Genomic DNA, 24,929 nt, shown 5'->3' on the forward strand with positions numbered 1-24,929 from the left:
ATAGAAATAACAGCTTTTCTCAATCATAATAAAATGTAGTGTTTTAATGCTTACTTCTAGTTTTTTGTAATAGCTTTCTGCTAAATCATCAGAAGCTATATCAATGTAGCACACATCATCCTCTGGTGTGGGTTTTTCCCCAAATACCTGCAAAAGAAAAAAAAAAAATTATTCATATAGTCATATTAATCCCAGCATTTTCAAAATATTAACACTAGAGTACCATGGAAAAAATCCAGTGTGATGAAGCATTTCAGAATATCATATTTTACGTTGCCTTCGTGGTCAAGTGAAAACCTTTTGCTGTTCTCTCACACTCTATTAAAAAGGTGATTTAAGAAGTGAAAACATGAAAACCTTCTGCTTAGAATCTTGATGGCCAAACATTAAAATACAATTGTACTCAGAGGTGCTCTGTATTTCAGGACCTTGCCTATCACATGCAAAAGTTATCAGCAGGCACTGCAGGAAGAATCTGCACACTACACCTCTGATTTTATGTAATGAGAAATTTGTGTGAGCAGAGGGATCCCTCTGTACCCATTCCCTGAGGGTCCACCTTTTCTGGAAATCACCTTTGAGGCCTATTCATACTAGGTGTCAAGTTATCTCAACTTACTATCGTGCATTGAGGTGCACGGATTACGAGCAGCACATTTAATTTATGAATGAGCTGCCAGCACACCTTAATACAGAATACTTTATTAATCCCAAAGGGAAATTGGGAAATGGTTACGACCCAGACACACTTCACAAAGACAACACAAGATCACAACATTAACCACTTGCTGCCCGCAGCGGGACGGTGCAGCTGTTCTGGGCCGCTGTCATAAGACGGCGCAGCCTTCCAGGCAGCCCAGGGGGCGCGTGCTCCCGCCGCATCGCTCCGGTCCGCGTGCCCAGCGGCCGCGATGTCCGCCGGGCACCTGCAATTGCCCGGTAACCGAGCAGGACCGTGGATCTGTGTGTGTAAACGTCCTGTCAGATGGGAGGAGACCGATGGTGTGTTCCTTGTACAGAGGAACACCGATCGGTCTCCTCCCCTTGTGAGTCCCCTCCCCCCACAGTTAGAATCACTCCCTAGCAACATATTTAACCCTACAGTGCCCCCTCCTGGTTAACCTCTTCATTGCCAGTCACATTTATACAGTAATCAATGCATTTTTATAGCACGGATCGCTGTATAAATGTGAATGGTCCCAAAAATATGTCAAAATTGTCCGATGTGTCCGCCGCAATATCGCAGTCACGATAAAAAAAAAAAAAAAAATCGCAGATCGCCGCCATTACTAGTAAAAAAAAAATAAATAAATAAAAAAAAAATAAAAATGCTATAAATCTATCCCCTTAATATGTAGACGCCATAACTTTTGCTCAAACCAATATACGCTTATTGCGATATTTTTTACCAAAAATATGTAGAAGAATACGTATTGGCCTAAACTGAGGAAAAAATTTGTTAAAAAAAAAAAAAATTAAATATTTATTATAGCAAAAAGTAAAAAATATTGTGTTTTTTTCAAACTTGTCACTCTTGTTTTGTTTATAGCACAAGAAATAAAAACTGCAGGGGTGATCAAATACCACCAAAAGAAAGCTCTATTAGTGGGGAAAAAATGATAAAAAATTTCATTTGGGTACAGTGTTGTATGACCGCGCAATTGTTATTCAAAGTTTAACAGCGCTGAAAGCTGAAAATTGGCTTGGGCAGGAAGGGGGTGAAAATGCCCAGTATGGAAGTGGTTAAACTGAACAAGATGCAAAAAGCACAAATTACCAACAGCCATTAACACCAAACAAATCAAAACTACACTACAAATAAACATACAATTAAAATATAACATAGAATAAACAACACAGATTAAAATAACAGAAAAACTACCAAATACACAACTTTCTCTAAATAATAACCAACATTACTATAAAAACACAAAATCCTGATCATAAACCAGAATGAAATCTTCACCTCAAGCCAGAAAAGAAATATATGTCTTGATCGCCACAGGCAGAAATTATTTCGCACCTGAAGGTCTCTACTTTTTTATAACAGTAGCTGTTTTCTCTTGGATAAGTTGAAGTACTAAAAGCACTAAGGCCAGCCATAGACCGTTCGAATCCCAGGCGGTTCAGCAGAGACTGGCAAAGATTTGAGCCATGTGCGGACAGGCTGAATGTACCCAAGCTGATCGATCAAATTGGTACAACCAGCCTGTTGGATTTTACATGCAATTATTGCTAGTGGGGCTCCCCCCCTTCATTGAGAAAACACATTGGCTGACTGTGTCAAGGGGAATTAAGCAATTTTATTATTGAGATTAAGTGCTCCATCTATGGCCAGCTTAACCTGCAACAAAAATAGATAAGGAAATTGGACTTTTGTGACTTTATCTACTTTATGCTTCTGAAGCCAGACAGCTTTTTTTTTATTTTTTAAAGGAGGCCAGCACAAGTAGTCCACATTATAAATTTCTCATGATGGTGTGATCACTTGAAATGATGACTCCACCAAAAATAAAATGCTCATTTACAGGCAAATACCAAGGGATGACTGGATGAGACCCCCTGGCTCGGGCTCCCAGTTTCTCGGTGCGGTCATGACAAGCTAGTTTACGTTCATATCACCGCCATTGCTGAATCAGCCACAGAAATACTCAGAATACATACTACATACGTAGCATGACACCAATGAACAATCTAAAACAGGGACATGTATCATTCCAAGGAAACAGGGAAAGAAGTGATCAAGAAGGGATAAATCTCAAGCAGTACCAAATGGTGCGAGATCACAAGCTAATAACTGCAGACCTTAGTATGGCACGACTTGTACATGCTCTGCAAAATTTAAAATGGACTGTATAACATTCACATAGACACCCTGTGCATGAATATAAAACAAACACTTGTTTAAATAAATAGTACAATTTAGTGACAACTATGTGACCAAAGTTTGAATATTTATTTTTTCAGAGTTTGAATAGTCTTCCTTTAATAATGCCAAGCTGACCACACAGGTCTCTTGACCAAAACACACACACACACTTTACTAGCACCAAGCTCATCTCAAATGCCTTTATTTGTTTATCTATAATCTAAGTGTGCATCATGGATGCAAACTACTGACTATTTGTGGTTTTCCCCTTACTTGATTTGCAATACAAATATTTGCAGGGAAAGCACTACCGTCTCCTAGCATAACAGTATTTGCATTTCTAGTTTATTAGAACACTACACCAGACACATGCAAATTATAAGATTTGGACAAAGATTGTTTTTACTACCAGATTTATGTGAGGACATCTCAGTTATCTATTGGCCCACTTTTAGGCCCCGTTCACATCTTGGCGTTCCGAATCGCGTGATTCGTCGGGTAACAATCGCGGTAAAATCATGCAAACAGAATCGCGGGATGCCTGTCGCCCAAAAGAAGTAGATGTTTGCACGATTTCACTGCGATTGTCACCCGACGAATCACGGAAAAAAATTGCGCTGCGATTGGGGTGGTATTGAAAGTGACGGGGATCGCACGGCCATCCCGCGATTCGCCATTTAGAGTCACAGGCAGAAACACGGCGAATTAGAACAGCAAGATGTGAACGGCGCCCAACAGACTTTTTTGCGTTTGTAAATGGAAAACGTAACGTAATAACAGAATATAGCAGAATATGTTCAGGTTTTAGAACCACTTTAAGTTATCTTGCTTCTTGTTCAAAATAAAGAAATACTTTGTTTAGAGTATGGGCTCAGGTTCACTTTAGGGAAATCTCCCCTAGACCCGGTTCACACTTGTGCGGGCTGCATTTTGCAGGTAATAATTGAAACGAAATGGGCTGCACTACCCATAAAAAAAGCGGGGGAAAAGCCCGTTTGTGCCCTAACTACTGTTGATGTTATGTTCTGATGAGTGCCTTGTACTCTACATATGTTGATATTGGCGTCAATTTATGTTCCGCATACTGCTCTGTTACTTCTAGTTAGAGAACAGTCATTTCTAAACTTTGCTTTGTTTTTTTAGAAAAAACAAAAAAGGCAGAGAAAGAAGTCCCATACCCTCTGAAAATCACGCTGTACAAAATAGCACCATGCAATTCCACACAGGCAGTTTGCCGATGTGTGGATTGCCATTAAGAGTTAATGGCACCCCTGTGCTTCTGCTAAAAAGTAGTGCATTTCTCTGGAGTGTTGAAAACACATGCAATTGTGTGCGCATTCCAGGCACGTAAGAGAATGAACTTGGTCCTATTATTGACCTGACTAGGCATGCAATAAGTTAATTGTAATGTGAACCTGTACCCATAGTTTAACTTTTATCAAAATAAATCCCCCCCCCCCAAATTTAGGATTCGACCTCCGGAAGATTTACCCTCCTTCATGACCAGGCCATTTTTTTGCAATATGGCACTGTGTTACATTAACGGACAATTGCGTTTTCATGCAACGCTGTACCCACACAATTTGGGTTTTTACTTTCTGCTATAAAACATATCTAATCAAAAGAAAAAAAAAAATTTTAGGCCAGTATGTATTCAGCTACATATTTTTGGTAACAAAAAAATCCCAATAAGCGTATATTCATTGGTTTGAGCAAAAGTTATAGTGTCTACAAACCATATCTCTATTTTTTTTCACTAGTAATGGCGGTGACCAGCAACTTATATCGGGACTGTGATATTTCGGCAGACAGTGAGGACACGGACACTTTTTAGGGACCAGTGCTAAAAATATGCACCTTCACTGTACTAATAACACTGGTTGGGAAAAGGTTAACATCAGGGGCAAAGGGTTAACTGTGTGCCTAGCCAGTGTTTTCTAACTGTTTGGGAGGATCTTTTAGTAAGGAAAGGCATTGATCTGAAGGAACAGCGCTCTGCCTTGTTGTACCAAACGATCAGCAGGTGCCTGTTGACAGTGGGTCTGCAGGACCCGCTGATCAGCTCCCACTGTGTAGAATCAAAGCAGGAGAAGTGAGCCTCTGGCGGCATGGTGCACTCGCGCCTGATACCCGGGAGTGCAGAATTACAAAATATATATACACACACACACACACACATATATATATATATATAAATATAAATAAAAGTGGTCCTGTGCAACGTGTCTGCCCTGTAGCAGTAAAACTGCTATAGGGCAGTCAGCAAGTGGTTAATGTTTTTTACTGCTGTCTATGTCCCTGCTGGGGAGACTCCCCCTCTCTTGTCCTGGTGACCATTGTGGATTAAAGGGCGGAAAAATACAAAACTGAAAAAAAAAAAAAAAAAAAAAAAAAAAAAAAAAAAAAAAAACACAAAACACATAATCCTGTCCTAAGCAGCAAAACAGAGGCGACAGAGGCATATTATCAGCATGATAACTTTTAAAAAGTTCTCCGACAGGAGATAAAACAGGTTGAATTTTGTGTCAGGGTGTTTGCTATAAATAGTTTAGCAGAGAGCTGGTCTATTCACAGCACAGCTCTGCATCGTTTCTTCCTTTTTATTCTTATGAGGAAAGGGGGTGTGTGCTCCTTTCCTCCAATCAGCTGTCTCATAGTGTATTGCAAGAATCCACACCCACAGGTGAATCAGGAAGAGAAATTTCTAACAAGACGTGCACTTTATTAACAGTATATAAAGCTGAAGACAGCAGATATACATGTAAAACTTATATAGGGAGATTTGTTTCATCTCTGTGTATCATCTGAGGCTGTTCACTTCACTGGGTAGATGTGAGGGTTTACATCCACTTTAATATTTTTTTTTAGTGCAAGGTTATAGTATGCAATAAAAAAAAAAAAAAAAAAAAAAAAAAAAAAAAAAAGGTGCTTACCCGTATATTGGAGCCATTATTATTTTCAAACTTAGTTTCTATTTTGATTTGAAATTTTGGCAGAAAAGAACACTGGAAAAAAAAAAAAAAAAACAGATTCCATTGCAAGAAAGGAAGTCATCACATATGCAAACAATATATTTAAAAAGCAAGCATAGTAGTTATACAGGAACCTGTTAAGTAAAATTTTAAAATATGCAGGGACTTGAAACCTAACATGGGGTCTCCTCTCAATGCCAAGCTATGCCCTGAGGCATGAACCACTATGTATTTCCTCTTTGAATGCATATAAAATGCAAGAAAAAATATTGTACAGCGTAGATGTGTACAGAGATACATTTACATGGTTTGTACAAACCTGGCGGTCCCCAGAAATGTGACATTAGTTTATCCTGATCTGGGTGAATATAAATGCATGAAGAGACCATCTTATGTCTGTGGCATACTCAAACAGTCTAGTCTACCTTTCCCGCAATTGATTCATCAAAAAAAAAGACCGGCGATTGTGTCTGAATGCCACCGTTTGGCAAATATGCCAACATTGGTGTGGTCATTTCCTCCCTTGTCTTGCTCCTCTCCTCTATATAAACAAGCCAAAGTCTGCACAGCCATCAGTTTACCATTTTCTTCTTTGGCCTAATAAATTGAATTAAATCAGATTCTTGTGTGTGAAATGCACCCTAAATAAATGCAATAAAGTTAACCTGTAAAATGGTGTACAGAACAAAGAAATCTTGGAATTCAAATACATTCCTGAGGCCGGGCTCACACTTGTACGACACGATGGATCCGACTTTGCCCTGCAACTTGAAGTCCGACATGCATCCGACTTCAATGAACAGGGAACAGACTTTGATCCCAGACAATACCAGGCACGGTGTCTGGTATGAATCTTTAGGAGTTAGGGGGAACTCCACTCACAATTAAAAAAAAAAAAAAAACCCACACACCACAAACAAACACAGCATGGGTTCCACCTCTAAAAGCATACCAGGTCCTTCGGTCTGGTATGAATTTTCAGGGGAACCCCCTTGCTGGAAAAATGGCATTGGGGTCCCCCCAAAATCCATACTAGACCCTTATCCGAGCACACAACCCGGCAGGTCAGGAAAGGGGATGAGGACGAGCGACCACCCCCCCCCTTCCTGAACTGTACCAGGCAACATGCCCTCAACATGGGGGGTGGGTGATTTGGGGCAGGGGGGCCCTGCGCCCCCACCCCAAAGCACCTTGTCCCCATGTTGAGGACAAGGGCCTCTTCCAGACAACGCTGGCCATTGGGGTTTGCGGGCGAGGGGCTTATCGGGTTCTGGAAGCCCCCTTTAACAAGTTGGCCCCCAGATCCCGGCCCCCCACCCTATGTGAATGAGTATACTGTATATGTGTACTGCACCTCCCATTCACACACAAAAAAAATAATAAATAAAAACACATTACACATTTTTAAAGTCATTTATTAAGGCAGCTCCATCGTCTCTTCCGATCTCTTCTGCCTTCTCCTCCGGTGACGTCTTCTTCCCACTCCACTGACGTCTTTTAGCCCTCTCCGGTTCTTCTCCCTCTGTCTTCTGCCTCTACTGGGTTTTCTCCGCTATCTTCTCGTTCTTTTGCTGGGTCTTCTCCGCTGTCGACGCAATGCTCTCTCCCACTTTAATGCCGGGTGCGTGGTGTGCCACTACTTATATTGGCATGGGGCAGGTCACTGGAGACCCACCCCTAAAGATGTCACCACCCATCATGCCCCAGGTGGTGGAGTCATAAGAGGCCTTCCGATGACATCACACGGTCAGCCCGCCCCATGCCAATATAAGTAGTGGCACAAGGTGCACCCGGCATTAGAGCGGGAGAGAGCTTTGAGTCAACATCGGAAGAACAGAGGGAGAAAACAGCGGAGAAGACCCAGCAAAGGCAGAATACAGCGGACAGAGGGAGAAGAACCAGAGAGGGCTATAAGACATCAGCAGAGAAGACCCGGAGAGGGGAGAAGAACCGGCAGAGGCAGAAGACGTCAGCGGAGGAGGCAGAAGAGCCGGAGAAGAGATTGGAAGAGATGACGGAGCTGCTTAATAAATTACTTTAAAAACACGTGTAATGTGTTTTATTTTTGACACTTTAAGTGAATGGGTAGGGGTACAATGTACCCCATACTTATTCACACAGGGTGGGGGTGGCCGGGATCTGGGGACCACCTTGTTAAAGGGGGCTTCCAGATTCCGATAAGCCCCCCCGCCTACAGACCCCGATAACAAATGGCCAGCGGTGTCGGGAAGAGGCCCTTGTCCTCATCAACATGGAGACTAGGTGCTTTGGGGTGGGGGCCCCCTCTGCCCCAAAGCACCAACCCATGTTGAGGTCATGCGGCCTGGTACAGTTCGGGGGGGCGATCACACGTCCCCACCCCTTTCCTGACTTGCCAGGCGGTGTGCTCGGATAAGGGTCTGGTATGGATTTTGGGGGGGACCCCCCATGCCATTTTTCCAGCGTGGGGGTTCCCCTTAAAATCCATACCAGACCAAAGGGCTTGGTATGCTCTTGGAGGGGGAACCCATGCCTTTTTTTTTTCCCCTTCAAGAACATCAGAGCACAAGTCGCATGCCAAAGTTGGATCAGTCAAGAGGGTAATCTGACTTCAGTGATAATCAATGGGCTGAAGTAGGATCAAAGTCGGACCAAAGTAGTGCAGGGGGCATTTTCAAAGTCGGACTGATTTGTGTCGGACCAGTTAAGACCAGTTGAAATCAATGGGCTGTGACTTTCATGTGACTATGTGTCCAAAGTCGCATGACAAGTTGCACTAGTGGAAAGAGCCTTAGTGTGGTTGCCTGTACTATGATCATTGTAGACTGAGACCCCAGAACAATTCCAGCTACACTGACAGCCGACCCCCCCCCCCCCCCCCATGCCATGCCCAGCTCCCTTCACCTGTGCAATGCTATATTGTATATGTGTACTGCACTGTATACACCCACTGGCTACACAGGAACAGTGTCCCGTCCCAGAAAGTGATGTCACTAGCTTTCAGCAACCACACCCAATGGCTGATTTTAGTCTCAGAAGGAAGTAGATTCGAAGTCATGTGACAGCACTGGATTCTGCAAAATAAAAAAAAAAAAGGTAGAAAAACTGGTATTTTTTTCATTTTGAGACATAAGGCTGAACTTAGCTCACATTAATGATTGCAGGGGAGAATTTAAGTGTAAGGGCTCTTTCACACGGGGCGGACCAGTGATGATCCGCCCCGTGAACACCCGCTTGCTCAGCGGGGATCGCTCCGCCGATCCCCGCTGAGCAAGAAAATGACAGGTCCGTCACTGCACAGGACCTGTCAGAGCGCCGCTCTCCCCTATGGGGGATCGGATGATGACGGACCGTAGAATCATTCGAGACCCGATCCGATAACGGATGGAAAAGTAGGGTTTTCCTCCGTTACACTTTTCGGATCGGAGCGGGTCGGATGTCAGCGGACATGTCACCGCTGACATCCGACGCTCCATAAGGATACATGCATGTCCGTTTTTCATCCGAAAACGGAAGGATGAAAAACTGACATATGGATCCCCCATGTGAAAGAGGCTTTAGGGTGGACTTCCACTTTAAATAAATGCATGTAATATTCTGAGAGCTACCAGTCAGTATCAAGCATGTACACGCTTTTAAATTGCTCGTTATTTATTATTGTTATACAGGATTTATTACAAATAGAGACTGTCTGGCAAATTTTCTGACAGTTTTGGAGAATGGTCTTATGGCTGTAAGGTGTGGGACACATCTTTTTCATTTGAAATTGTATTAATTTCTGCTAACTATAAAGAAATAAGGAGAAATAGATGCTCTATAATACTATTTTGTAGACAGCTTTTTAGAAACCAACAGAAATACAATTGCATGTTGGGTGGAAGAAAATCTTTTAGCAGGTCCGACAGTTTTAAGTCAGAATGCTTAATGACTGGCTAAAGATGGGAACATTTTTGCAAAGATTTAAATATTTTTATACTTTACAATTAATACATTAATTAGGAGTCCATTGAGGGACACACGTTTGCCTTCGGTTATAAGGCCACCTACAGGAGGATTGGATACTAGAAAAACTGTAGACCAGCCCAGAACACCACCTATTACCAGCATGCTGCACGCTTCAGGTTTTGTACAGCACCAAGAGCATTGACAAGGCAATACCAAGAGCATGATCACAAACACAGAATTGTGGGACTGCTGTCCCGCTATGGGTTTCAAGAAAAGGGTTTTACAGCTAAATTTCTCTCTCATCCATTGCCCTCAGGACAGTTACTTGATGCCAAAAATAAGAAAAAACACTCACAGTAAAGAGGGTACACATGTGCCAAATGTCGGAAGACAACGGCTGGTTCAAAGAGAAAAAAAATACAAAACAAAAAAAAAAAAAAAAAACGGCCGACATTCATCCCATGTGGGTCGGTTTGTCTGACAAAAGCCCGGCAATTTGGCCGGCTTCTTTTGAACGAGCATGCTGGAAAACCAGCATCCGACCAATTCCCGATCATCGCTCTCAGTCAATGGCAGAGTGCTGATCGGAGCGTTCTGCTGGGGGGGGGGGCATCCCCCTGTCAGACCACAAGAGATTAGTGGGGCAGATCGTTCTACTAACCTCGCATGGAACGAAAAAAAATGAATATAGTGTGTACCTGGCTTTCGAGTGTGCCTTGACAGGAAAGGGCGGAACATGAACCTTGAGCCCATAAGCGGTCTCAGACACGTAGATGGTTTAAAGAAAAGTTAACAGAATCAGTCTGATAGAAGCAGTGTCTGAGAGACTCAAATCTCGGGCCGCATTCAGACAATGGAGAGAAAGTTTATTTTAATAAACTGGAGCCGGACGTAGGGATAAGGGAATGATGTCCTGGTTGAGGTGAAAGGCAGAAACGACCTTACGCAAGAAGTCCTAAGCCTCAAAATCACAAAAGGTTCTTTGTAAGATAAGGCCACTAGAAACTTGCTGTACACTAGTGAGGGCTCCAAGGAATGCTATCTAGCGGCTGAGAGTAGAGAGGGGATTTTCTTTAACAGGTTCAAATGGCATTTTCTGAAGCACAGAGAACCAGATTCAGATCAAATGGAGACACAGGGAATGTCCCAGTACAAAAGGTCTTAAACAAGGAGTGAGAGGCTAACAGTCTCTGAAACAAGATAGAACTGGCAATACCCTGACCTTTGAGAATGCCGAGAAGCAAATGCTAGTCCAACTACTGTGGCTGTAGTTTGGAAAGGAATCATCTCATGGAGTAATTCCCAGTCAGAGAGACAGCAGATCCTGTAAATCAGGTAGAGGAGTGTCCACCAGGAGCCTTATCAGGTCAGAATAACACAGATTAACACATCCACCTGAGCCAATGAAGCAACAAGGATTACTGCAATGCCCTCTATCTCAATCCTGCAGACGAGTAAGATTCAGAGGAAGAAAAAGGCAGAGATAATGGTGTACTGATCCCACAGAATCACCAGGGATACACTGCTCCTGCTAAAGGAACTCTGTACCTGCAGACAACTAGGCACTAGGGTTGTTGGCTAGACCCAGACCACGGCACTACCTGCACAGTTTTCATGTCCTTCCTGTACTCGAGTGGGTTTCCTCTGGATACTCTGGTTTCCTCCTACACTCCAAAGACATGCTGGTAGGTTAATTGGATCCTGGCCATAGGTGTATGCATGAATGTGAGGTAGGAACTTTAGATTGTAAGCTCTTTGATGGCAGGAACTGGTGTGTGTGTGTGTGTGTGTGTGTGTGTGTGTGTGTGTGTGTGTGTGTGTGTGTGTGTGTGTGTGTGTGTGTGTGTATATACATACCCTCACATTTTTGTAAATATTTTATTATATCTTTATGTGACAACACTGAAGAAATTACACGTTGCTACAATGTAAAGTAGTGAGTGTACAGCTTGTATAACAGTGTTAATTTTCTGTCCCCTCAAAATAACACGCAGCCATTAATGTCTAAACCGCTGGCAACAAAAGTGAGTACACCCCTAAGTAAAAATGTCCAAATTGGGCCCAAAGTGTCAATATTTTGTGTGGCCAACATTTTCCAGCACTGCCTTAACCCTCTTGGGCATGGAGTTCACCAAAGCAAAATGTAGCAAAGTGTAATTTCTTCAGTGTTGTCACATGAAAAGATAAAATATTTACAAAAATGTTAGTGGTGTACTCACTTTTGTCACACACACACACACACACACACACACACACACACACACACACACACACACACACTACTAAGTGTTTTCGGCAGGTGTAAAAATGCTGTAAATTAAAAATGCTTTCAGAAATAAAAGTATTAAGTATATTTTTAGCAATAAAGTAAATGAATAGAAGAGAAATCAAAATCAATATTTCAAATACTTCAAATCAGCATCAACTCTTTTAGATACACACTTTGCTGAGAAGGTACATGGCAGGTACCTGGACCTGAAAGAGCAAATAAGGCCTTTAAAGGGCTTCAAGATACCCATCTCAGATCTCCTAAAAGGAGGGAACATCCTCAATAGAATGTGGGTTTCAATAGCCAGGCCGTTAAATTTAGCGTTCGTAAAGTAGGATGGACAATCGGCCCCTGCAAGAGCAGGTCTGGCCTTAGTGGGAGGGGCCATGGACCCTCCACTGCTATCTTTACGATTTCTGTGTACCATGACCTTCTGGGCCATGCTGGTCCTACCAGAATTACTGGCTTTCTTTCCAGCTTGATCCTGCAAAGAAGTCGTGGCAGCAACTGAATGGGGGGGGGGGGGGGGGATGCATAGAACAGTGAGAACTGATCCCACGGGTTTACCAACTCATCTGTTCCATATGCAAGTGGATCCCTTGTCCTGGACACAAAGTTGACTAACTTCATGTTGAATCTGGAAGCTAGAAGATCTATGTCCGGAGTCCCCCGTCTTTGGCTAACAGCCCGAAAAACGTTGAGGTGAAGAGACCATTCCACCGGGAATAACTGCTGGCGACTTAAGTAGTCCGCCTGCCAATTCTCTACTCCCGGGATGAAAACTGCCAATAGGCATGGGACATTCTTTTCTGCCCAAGTTAGAATATGGTTCACCTCTGAGCTGGGAGACTCTTGGTGCCCCCATGGTGATTGATATAGGCCACAGCTGTGGCATTGTCGGATTGGATCCTGACAGGACAATTCCTTAACCTGGAGGTCCAGGTTTCCAGAGCCAGATGCACTGCCCGAATCTCTAGGATGTTGATGGACAAGGCTCTTTCGGTTCTTGACCACTGTCCCTGGACAGTCTTCTCTAGTACTGCTCCCCAGCCTGAAAGGCTGGCATCTGCCGTTACTACTTTCCAGATAATTAGTCTGATGGATTTTCCTTTCCGCAGATTCTGGGTTAGTAACCAACTGAGGTTTTGGGACGCTCTCGGGGACAGCCGCATTGGCAAGTCCAAAGCTTGGATCGTTCTGTTCCAAGCAGACACGATACTGTTTTGCAACAGGTCTCAAATGGAACTGGGCATAGGGAACTGCTTCAAATGAAGCTACCATCTTTCCGAACAACCTCATGCAAAGGCGAATTGAGGGATTTCTTTTTGACCTGACCATCCGCACCAGCCCTCGTAAGGAGCGGATCTTTGCCGGAGGCAAGAACACTCTTTTCTGGACTGTGTCTATGATCAGGCCCAAATACTCCAGCTTTCTTAGCGGTTTTAAGGAGGACTTCTCTAGGTTGAGAATCCAACCCAGACTTTACAGGTAACTGGTTGTAATGTGTACACTTTGCTCCAAGCGAGCCACTGACTGGTCTATTACCAATAGATCGTCTAGGTATGCCAAAACTGTTATGCCCTGTGCCCTTAGCCTGGCTAGAGGTGGGGCCAGCACTTTCGTGAACACCCAGGGTGCTGTAGCTAGCCTGAAGGGCAAGGCTACAAACTAAAAGGGCTGCTGTTCTTCTACTTTGAACCGCAGAAACCTCTGGTGAGCAAGAAATATGGGAACATGCAAATATGCATCTCTGATGTCGATGGATGTCAGAAGTTTTCTTCCTTGTAGGATGGAAACTACTGACTTGATAGACTCCATGTAAAGGGAGCGGATCTTCAGGAACTGATTTAGATTCCTTAGATCTAGAATGGGTCTGACATCCCCATTTGGTTTTGGTACCGTATACAGATTTGAATAAAACCCCAAACTTTGCTCTACTGTGGGCATCTGTATGATCACCCCCTGAGCCAATAATCGGTCTAATGCTTGAAACAGGGGATTGCCTTTTCCCTGAATCCTTGAGAATGTTTGATCTCAGAAAACGAAATAGTGGAAACTCACGAAATTCTAGTTTGTATCCTAGAGACACCGTGGAGAGAACCCATCTGTCCTGAATTTCCCTTTGCCAGACTTCTGAGTATTTCAGAAGTCTTCCCCCCACTCTGGTAAGGGGGGACGCCTCTACATGATGAGGCTTTAGTATTCTGCTTTGCAGATTTGCGGCCCCAGGTCTTCTTTTGTGCCTGGGTCTGACCCTGAGGTTTTCCTCTAGAGTCTGACAGCGGAGACCTTCGCCATTGCCTAGAGGCGGATGCCCCTGGCGCAGGAGAAAAAGTCAGTTTAAATGAAGGACGTTTATACTTTCTTTTGACTGGCAAAAGAGTACTCTTTCCACTAGAAATAGTCTGGATGTATTTATCCAAATCGCCAAATAGTCGCTCCCCATGAAAAGGGAAACTAATCAGAAGCTTTTTGCAAGGTGCTTCGGCTGACCACTCTTTTAACCAAAGGGTCCTACGCATGTGTACTAGCACAAGCGCAAGGCGAGACACCTGGTGAATAGAATCATTGATAGCATCTATAGCAAAACATAATGCTTTTGGTAGTTCGGCCAACTCATGGGCCTGTTGTGCAGGGAGCCCTTTAGGAGCCTCTGTGAATTGGTCCTTTAAAAATTGAAAGATGCCCATTGCTGCGATTGCAGACTGAGCAACGGTCCCTGCCTAGGAAAAAAAAAAAAAAAAAAAAAAGGATTTTAACAGGAATTCCAACTTCTTACCTGTTGGATCTTTAAGCATTTGTGCATTGTCTACTGGACAAGTTAGACTTTTATTCACACTGGAAATCACAGCGTCAACTGCTGCAACCTTCCATTTTTTGGTGAATTTTTCCTCCATGGGATAGAGAACTGAGAATCTCTTTGGAGGGAGAAAATGCTTATCCGGATGATCCCATTCAGAATAAATAAGCTTTTCTAGTAATGCATGGACAGGAAACACATGCAAAGGCTGTAAAGGTTTCAAAGGACCCAAGGAGGAAACCGGACTTTCAGCTAAGTGTTAGGGGTAGCATGAAAGTAGAGCGAACCATTTCCGTAAGGATTTGTACCTCAGATTGTGAAGCTGAATCATCAACCGTTTCCTCCAAAGAGGAATAATCGGCTTGTTTTTCCTCTCGATTGTCTGAGGGCAATACCTTATCTGGTCCCCTCGGTAAAGGGTTTGGAGTGGGAGAGAGGGATCTAGCACGCTTCCTATCCCCTTGGATGGAGGATGTGATTAAAGCCGCTAATATTCCTTTTAAGCTCTGCCGGGCAGAGGAAATTGCATCTTCAGTCATGTATAACAGGGGCTGAAGTGTGAGAAGCAGTTGCACCACCAATCAGTTCCAAAGACTCACCCTGGCTTGCCATATCTGGTGGAACTTTTGGTGCCTTCATAGTAACCTTGGAAGCCATAGTGCCAAGCACAAAAGCAGAGGCACTCTAAGAAATGTTCTATTTGCTGAGCAATAGAAAGAAAAAACAATGGCAGCATAGATTAATCTGATGCTAAACAATAATGTCTTTTTCTGTACTGGAAATGCCTGTATACACCCCTCACGTGCTCAAGCAATCCTGTGTCAGCTCTTGCTTCAGCTGCTCTGGTAGACACATTTAGTTTATAAGAGCATCAGCCTTTAAGCCCTCTCAGATGTAAACCTGATTGCCTGTGTGTCTTCACAAGGACACCGAGTCCGCACACGGCGCCGACCGCATTAGCCACGTCCCTTCCATCGACCCTCCCTTCCTCTTTTCAAAAGAAAAATCCTCAGCCCGCCCGGGGCACAGCTTTCGGGTCTGAGACACAGACCAGAAGGAGGAGGGGAGGCTGCAGCCGCCATGCTGTGTTTCTGTCTGCCCTTTGAGAAAGGCTGCTCTTTGCATAGGCAAGTAAACAAAATGTTTAAGAAAAAATGCCCCCGCACCCTTTGGGGGGGGGTTCGCTCAGGCGGGGGAAGGGTACTTAGTTTGTGAACCAGCGTTTTTTTTTTAGTGCTTGTCACACTACAATGAGCATAGATTACCCAAAACTGTTTACAAGGTGTAATATACCACAGTACATGTACCCCCAGCCACTCAGCTTTCCCCAATTGGGGGGGAGAGGAAATAAAGAACCCCCTCTAGCTGCTAGGACACACGCTGTTGTAGCACAGAATGAAAGGGTAAGAGTATTCTTACTCCCTCTAGAGGAGACTTTAAGGCATTACAATGTAACATATGGAAGAAAAGGCATAGGTGGACTTTGCAGTTCCTAAGCTTCTCTTACCTTTTCCTCGCTGCAGGATACTGCTGAAAACAGACAGATCCAGACTTCACCCATCACAGCGGGCAGCGTATATAAACCTTCAAAGAGAGAGTCCCTTTAATAGGGGTTCCACTCCTTTGGACCTGTATAGCACGCCTCAGGACAACTTTAGGTAATGTAGCAAGACCAAAAAGAGTCCTGGTTCCTAGGGTCCAGCTCTCGAAGAGGCGTTACAGCCAAAACTTCGTTCTTCTATGAGAGGCCCAGGTGCCACTGCGGCTACAGGATGGTGTGGATGGATCCGGTTGTGGAGGCTTTTTGAATCCAGCATGGATCCCTCCTGGAGCTCCTCAGAGCACATCTTCACTCGTGACAAACACCTTAGACACTGGCGAAAAAACTGAGGTACTCCTGGAAGAGGGAGGGGTTATATAGGGGAGTCAACTTCCTGTATTGGGTATACCAGTGTCAACACCTGAAGGTGACCCATAACCCATTAAGTTAATACTTAAGGCTCTGTGTCCCATGATGTACGATAAAGAAATGACACTGGCAGGGAAGGGGTTAACTGTGTTCCCTGGGTGTGTTCTAACTGGAGGGGGGATGGGCTCACTGGGACATGACAGATCACTGGGAACAGTAGATCCATCATGTCCCCCTGTCAGAATGGGGATCCACTTGTTTACACTGGCAGATCCTCGTTCTGCCTCTGTACTAGGTGATCGCGGGTCGCTGGCAGACATCAAGTCCGCCTGACCCACGGGCTCGCTCCCGCCATCGCACCTGGGTGAGCCGCCGTATAGCTATGGCAGTTTGCGCAGGAGAGCCAACCTGCCACCGTATAATGACGGCGGCTGGTCTGCAAGTGGTTAACATTCATGTATTCACATATTCCTAACAAGTAGTAGCAGGGTGAGCTGAGCTGCTAAAAGAGGACTTGGATGACTTTAGTGCTTCTGCTGTGAATTTGGAGGATGAATTGCTCTGAGTCTGCAGCTATAAAGTTTATTGTCAGGAGCGTGTGCTCTCCTGCTCCATCATAGCTGCTGGTTGCAGCATGTAGATTTTGGTTGTGGCACCCTCCTTGTCTGTCCACCTACAAGGCGATTGATTGTGGCCAGTCTCTGGGTGGAGACCAAACCGGATTTAATCCGGCCAAGTCTGCAGTCTCATGCTTGTAATAGTGAGTGTAATTCACATTTCAAGTGCCTCGTTTGTCTGCTTTGTTCTGCTAGATTGGATTCCTTCGTTGGCGACTTTGGATCGGACATCGACTGTTCTCTGAACTCTGACTGCCTTTTGATTATGGATGGACTCCAGCTACTCTGAACCTTGCCTGCATTGTACCTGGACTGTCATTGAACCAGTCTACCAGTCTGCCTGTCTGCCAGCCGCAAGTAAATGTTTGCTCTGCTCAGTTTACACCTGCCCTGGTGTGGTACCCAGGCACTATAGCATTGTGTAGTCCTGGCAGCAACTGAGTATGTGTAGGCCTGCTTGCCTTATGGGAAAAAGGGGCTGCTATAAGTGAAATACACAGAAGCTAGCTATAACGTCTGAGCACCTGCATTAGAAGTGCGACTTTCATTTACTACCATTTCCTAACGTGTAAACGCTTACAATCATCCTGTAGCCAGGCAATGGACACGCAAGTAATTTTTCTCTCACTAGTTTGGTATAAAATGTATATTCTGCCCAAAAATCTATTTTGACAAAAGATAAATCTGCCTGTACTAACAACTGCTACTTCAACAACTGCTACTTCAACAACGCACAATCCCTTTTTCCGAATTTCATAATTTGTTTAAATTCTGGGACAGTAAAATTATCCACTAATTGAAATTGGGCAGTATTACTTACTATACTCAGGAAATTCACAATGCCAATAAAAAAAAAAAAAAATCAGGCCATATAATATCTTATATTGCACTGTACATGTATTCATTGTGAATGAAACCCTTTAATGCACACACAGGACCAATGAACCTTCCACTAACAGCTGACACAATTTACCAATATATTGTACATAGAACTGCTTGAAAGCCCCTTTCAACGAATCAATGCGCATTTCAGAATTAATGGGCAAACCTTTTGAAAAACATTCCTTTTGTAAAGGTACATTAACCAGAGTCAACACTGTAAAGGTTGTTAAAAAAACTTGATAAGTGATCAAAAGTTAAAGACTGAACACAACAAAGTACACAAGATCACGTAACTTACCGTGTATTCTGTGCGTCAGCCGGCAGGAAACAAAAAAAAAAAAAAAATAGGAGAAAGAAAATGCAAGGAACACGTTAGACAAATGCAATTGAAATTCTTGACATAATGTCAGTGACATACGCTTACAGTTTATTGTTAATGTCAAAACTCCCACTTCTGCTTGTTCATTTACTTTAAATCTTTTTTCATGTAAATTGCATGGTTTAGTGGAAACCCACCCCCCGTTCTTGACTTTGCTGTGAAGCCATGATTGGGAAGTGCAGCCTTTTGCTGAGGTATGACCTGGCAACAGGACATTTGTGCAAAAAATATTATTACCCAATTTAGGTTCAATCAATTTCTCTGAACAAAATAGCCATTTAGACAAGCATTTTTCAGATTCAAAATGTGATTTTTTTCCAATGGTTTGGGCAGAGGGGTTGTATAGCCAACCCACCACAAGCTCTGCAGGCAACCACTTTAGGAATGATTTATGAAAAAGAACAAAAGAAACCTGAGGCAGAAAGTTCATAGCAACCAGATTCAATGTTTACCTTTTCTCAGGGAAAGAAAGGAGACGCTGGATTGCTGGCTGTGCACACCAGCCCTATTACTGCTTCAGATTTCTCTGCTCACATTTTCATAAATCAGTCCCTTTGTGAAATGAATTGATACAAATGGTCACATGCATAAAAAAGGGACTCCAAGGGGAAGAGTGGAACTCTTTTTTATTATTTCCCAAAGTAGCCTATAATCTTTCAGAAGTCAATTCTCCAGGGCAGACTAGAAATCAAAGGAAATAATCTTCTTGGTTCTGTTTAAACACTGGTAGACTTGCAAGAGAAGCCAACTATTGCCTGCGGCACCATGGTAAAAGGTCTAAATATACACTACTGTGCAAAAGTTTTAGGCAGGTGTAAAGAAAATGCTGTAAATTAAGAATACTTTCACGAATAAAAAAAAAAGTGTCAGTTTTCTTTTCATTAATAAAATGGAAAGTAAATGAACAGAAGAGAAATCAAACTCAATAGCTGGTGTGACCACATTTTACCTTCAAAAACAGCATCAATTCTTCCAAATACACGTGCACAAAGATTTCATAAAGGAACTCGGCTCCTAGGTTGTTTCAAATATCTTGGAGAACTAACCACATATCTATGGATGTAGGCTGCCTCAGATCCTTCTGTCCCTTCATGTAATCCCAGACAGACTTGTTGATGTTGAAGTCAGGGCTCTGTGGGGGCCAAACCATCACTTCCAGGATTCCGTGTTCTTTACACTGAAGATGGTTCTTAAAGGGGTTGTAAAGGTAAAATTTTTTTTTTAAAATAACAAACATGTTATACTTACCTTCACTGTGCAGCTCGTTCTGCACAGAGTGGCCCCGAACCTGGTCTTCTGGGGTCCCTCGGAGGCTGTTTCAGCTCCTCCCCGCAAGCATTAACCACCTTAATGCGAGCTCTCTCGCATGGTGGTGAGTGCTTGCGGGCGCGTTCCCGTGATACAGCCGGTGGCTATAGCCGCTCGCTGTATCACTCGGCCCCGCACCCCGGCGCGCCGCGTCATCGGATGTGATTGACAGCAGCGCGAGCCAATGGCTGCGCTGCTTTCAATCCATCCACTGCAGCCAATCAGCGACCAGGCTGAGCTGCAATGGAGATGACGAGAACGAGCAGCGGAGATTCGAGGCGTCAGGTAAGTAAAACGGGGGGGCTGGGGGCGGCGGTATTGTCAAAAGTTTTTTCACCTTAATGCATATAATGCATTAAGGTGAAAAAATGTTTACCTTTACAACCCCTTTAAAGCTTCTGCTTTAAGGGAGGTGACCCCCTGACATGCCACGTTTGGCATGTCTTTTTTTTTTTGGGGGGGGGGGGGGGGGAAGAGGAGCGGATACCCTCTTTTCTGAGGGTCCCAGCTCCCACTTCCTCACGGCAATCATCTGGGACATGTCACGGGTCCAAGATGATTGCCCGGCCATTCACGACACGCGGCGTGACTTGCGCATGCGCCCACAGTTACAATGCCGGCTCTGCAGAAAGGATGGGGAGACAAGTGGGGCTTCCTTGGGAAGGTAAGTGTCCAATTATTAAAAGTCAGCAGCTGCAGTATTTGTAGCTGCTGACTTTTTTTTTTTTTTTTAAGCAGAACTCCGCTTAAATGACATTGACTATGTTTGGGGTCGTTGAGCTGCTGCAGAATAAATTTGGGGCCAATCACACATCTCCCTGATGGTATGGCATGATGGAGAAGTATCTTCCTGTATTTCTCAGCATTGAGGACACCATTGATTCTGACCAAATCTCCAACATTTGCAGAAATGCAGCTCCAGACGTGTAAGGAACCTCCACCATGCTTCACTGTTGCCTGCAGACACTCATTATTGTGCCACTCTCCAGCCCTTCAGCTAACTGCCTCCTGCTACAGCCAACTATTTCAAATTTTGACTCATCAGTCCAGAGCACCTGTTTACCAGTTTTCTGCACCCCAGTTCCCGTTTTGATGCATAGTTGAGACTCTTAGCTTTGATTCCATATTTGAGGTATGCGTTTTTAACTACAATTCTTCCATGAAGACCACTACTGGCCAGATTTCTCTGGACAGTGGATTGGTGTATCTGGGTCCCACTGGTTTCTGCCAGTCTGTGCTGATGGCACTGCTTGACATCTTTTGACGTTGAAGGGAAGTAAGCATGATGTGTCATCTGGTGCATTATATTTTCTTGGATGATCTAGGAATTTACAGTCCTCAACGTTGCCCAATCAACGGTGTCCTCAATGCTGGGAAATACAGGCAGATACTAAACCATCATGCCATACTATCAGAGAGGTGTATGATTGCTTCAATTTATTCTGCAGCAGGACAACAATCCTAAGCATACAGCAAATGTCATTAAGAACCGTGTTCAGGGTAAACAAAAACAAGTCGTCCTGGTAGTGATGGTTTGGCCCCCACAGAGCCCCGATCTCAACATCAAGTCTGTCTGGATTTACATGGAGACAGAAGGATGTGGGCAGCCTACAATCCACAGGAGATCTGTGGTTAGTCCCAAAAGAATCGATGCTGGTTTGAAGTCAAAGGGTTGTCACACCAAATATTGATTTGATTTAGATTTTTCAGTTTGCTCACTTTGCATTTTGTAAATTGATAGAAACAATTAAAATATATATTTTAGAAAGAATGCTTGCTTTACAAAATCTCTTCACACCTGCCTAAAACTTTTGCACAGTACTGTAGATGCCTAAAAAAAAAAAAAGTCTACAGTAGCCCGAGACTATATGATTAGCATCAAGAATGCTGGCTATACATAATGCAAATTATCACCACTTTTACAACCACAAAAAAATGACACAATGTAACCAAATATCAAACGTTTCTACCAAAATCAAAAAAATTATTGAACTATTGGTGGCAGGTTGCCTTGATTCTTTATGCAAGACTACACTGCAAGTTAGCACCACAAACCAAAAACGCTATTTAAATTCATTTTTTTTTTTTTTTTTTCCTTGTCAAAAGAAGTTTATTGAGTATACAATGTTATAAAGATACATAAAGTGAGTTTACAAGGATCTATAAAGTAAGCTCATTGTTTTACAGTAGGGTTTATATAGGTAAATATCATGAAATTTCAAATATTAAACGTTGGGTTCACGTAAACCTAAATTAAAGATATATATCATTTCCTTAGTTACTTTTGTAGGTATTTAAATGATTTATACCTACTATACATATTGTTTACAAGTAGAGTGTATATAGGTCAAATAAATTCTGATAATGAGCTTTAATCGTAAGGTGGAGAAAAGGAAAGAGAAAGAAGAAAAAGGGTTGAAAGGTAGAGGTATGGTCCACAAGGTTGTCCCGCTCGTCAGTTTATTATTCTTTTTAGTTCTCTTTGAAGCCTTAGAATGGGTGTCTCTGCAAGTCATTTAATCTGTTACCATGGCAACAGGACAGAGTCATTGAAGTTTGACAGGAACTGTTGTTTTATCCAAGGATGCCAATGTTTTTCAAATTTTGGAATTTGATTTTGATCGATGGCTACCATCTTAGCATGGGACATTGTATTATTCATTCTGTGAATTGTTTCTGCTAGTACCAATGTAGGAGATTTCCATTCCTTGGCCACTGTTTGTTTTGCAGCCGTTATTAGTTGGATCATAAGTTTGAATTGAGAGAGTGTTAACCATTCCGGTTTTAGATTAAGTAAAGTTAAATATGGATCTGGTTGTATTATTTTTTTAAATATTTTAGATGCAATCACGAAGACTTCCTTCCAGAAGGTTTGGATTACTGGGCACGTCCACCATATGTGTAAATATGTGCCTATTTCTGGGCATCCTCGAAAACAAAGAGTTGAGGTATTAGGTGAATATTTTGCCACTCTAGCGGGTACAATGTACCAGCGAGTTAGGACTTTATAATTCGTCTCCAGTGCTAAGATGTTGGGTGAAGATGACTTAGATGTGAGCCATATGTTAGACCAGTCCGTGTCTTCTAAAATTCGTCCCAGGTCCTCCTCCCACCTCTGAACGTAAGAGGGTCTATTAAGATTTGCTACTCCATATAATTGATTATAAAGTGATGAAATTGTACCTTTAGCAAATGGATCTTTTGTACAGATTGATTCAAAAATGGATAATTGGGATAATGGTGTATCCCCCTTTAGGAATGGTGTATAGAAATTTTTGATTTGGAGATATCTAAATATCTCAGAGTTTGGTAGATCATATTTTTCTCTAAGCGATGGGAATGAAAGGAATGATTTAGATGCTATGAAGTCATTTAGTGTCTGAATGCCTGATGTTGTTCAAGCTTTAAAAGAATTTGGGTAGATCCATGCCGGATAAAAGGCCGGATTTCTGATAAAAGAAAGGAGAGGATTGTGTGGAGATTGTAACTGATATTTGGTTTTTAGTTTATCCCAGAGAGATAAGAAGTGTTTAGTTATGGGATTATGAATTTTAAAGCGGTCTTTAGGATCAAGCCATAATAAATTTGATATTAATAGAGGGTCATTTTCTGAAGCCTCTATAAATACCCATAATGGGATTTCCTGTTTTGCATGGTATTTGGACAGACTGGCCAAATGTGCTGCTCTGTAGTAGTTAGTAAAATTAGGGTATCCCAGGCCTCCTTTATTTTTGGGAAGATGTAGTGTGTGTATATAGGTATACGTGGTTTAGAAGAGCCCCATATAAACGAAGTTGCTCTTTTTTGTACTATTCTCAAAAAATAGGAAGGAATTGGAATAGGGAGGACTCTGAATAGATAAAGCAATTTGGGTAGAATATTCATTTTGATTGCATTAATCTTCCCTATCCAGGATAAAGGAAGTTGCGACCATTGTTTTATTAGATTTGTGATCTGTCTTAATACAGGAGGATAATTGGTTAAGAATAAGTCAGAATGAGATGCTGTTAAATGAATTCCAAGATATGGGATTGATTTTTCTGCCCATGTGAATGGGAGTGCAGCCCTAGCCGGGATCAATTCCATGTTTGTGAGTGAAATATTAAGCACTAGGCATTTCTTAGGATTAATCATAAGGCCGGATAGGGCTAAATTCATTTTTATTATTCAAAGCAAACATATTCATCCATCTATGTCTCCATGCATTATTTTTTCAAGAAATGACCCCCTTGAATTTCTGGTCGTAGCCATCTTGAGTAAAAGTAGCATTTACTTCCTGCAATCCATTTGCCGTTAGCGCAGCCATGCAGGCAGGAGGGTGTGATTGGCTGAGAAAAAAAGCTCCTCCCCTCCTGAAGACTTCGGGAATGTAGGACATGTGCCTAGGCATAGAAAGTACAGCTGCACGATTCTGGCCAAAACGAGAATCACTTTTTTTTTGCTTAGAATAAAGATCACGATTCTTTCACGATTGCGGCATATCTTTCACATTATACAAAAAAAAAAAAAAAATGGGCTAACTTTACTGTTTATTTATTTTTATTTTTTTTATAATTCATTGAAGTGGTTTTTTTTCCCAAAAAACTGAGTTTGAGTGACCTCTGCCAAATACAGTGAGACATAAAATATTGCAACAATCCCCATTTTATTCCCTAGGGTCTCTGTAAAAAAAAAAAAAAAAAAAAAAAAAAAAAAAAAAAAAAAAAATTTATAATGTTTGGGGGTTCCAAGTAATTTTCTAGAAAAAAATACGGATTTTAACGTTGTAAGAAACAAGTGTCAGAAAAAGGTTTAGGCCCCTTTCACACTTATACGACTTGTCCCACGATTTTGTACTGCAAAATTGTATGACAAGTCATTTTCCATGATTTTCAATGACTACCATTCATATTGGCACGACTTTAAGTCGTGCCGACTTGAAAGTAGTCCCTGCACTACTTTGGTCCAACTTCTATGCGAGTTGTACTCCATAGACCTCAATGTTAAACCCTGAAGTAGCA

The 24,929-nt window shown here is 42.6% G+C and overlaps 1 protein-coding gene across 1 annotated transcript in view; it reads right to left on the bottom strand.

Annotated features, from left to right (window-relative positions):
- Positions 1 to 24,929, bottom strand: part of LOC141110929 (cytoplasmic phosphatidylinositol transfer protein 1-like) — a 302,399-nt gene that overhangs the window by 42,201 nt on the left and 235,269 nt on the right. The window contains exons 4-6 of the mRNA XM_073602732.1: positions 18,541 to 18,548; positions 5,803 to 5,874; positions 55 to 147 (exon numbers count right to left, since the gene is read on the bottom strand). Of these exons, the coding sequence (XP_073458833.1) occupies positions 55 to 147; positions 5,803 to 5,874; positions 18,541 to 18,548 (173 nt within the window). The remainder of the gene's footprint in view (positions 1 to 54; positions 148 to 5,802; positions 5,875 to 18,540; positions 18,549 to 24,929) is intronic.

Source organism: Aquarana catesbeiana, linkage group LG10 (assembly GCF_042186555.1).
Source record: "Aquarana catesbeiana isolate 2022-GZ linkage group LG10, ASM4218655v1, whole genome shotgun sequence".
Classification (NCBI taxonomy): domain Eukaryota; kingdom Metazoa; phylum Chordata; class Amphibia; order Anura; family Ranidae; genus Aquarana; species Aquarana catesbeiana.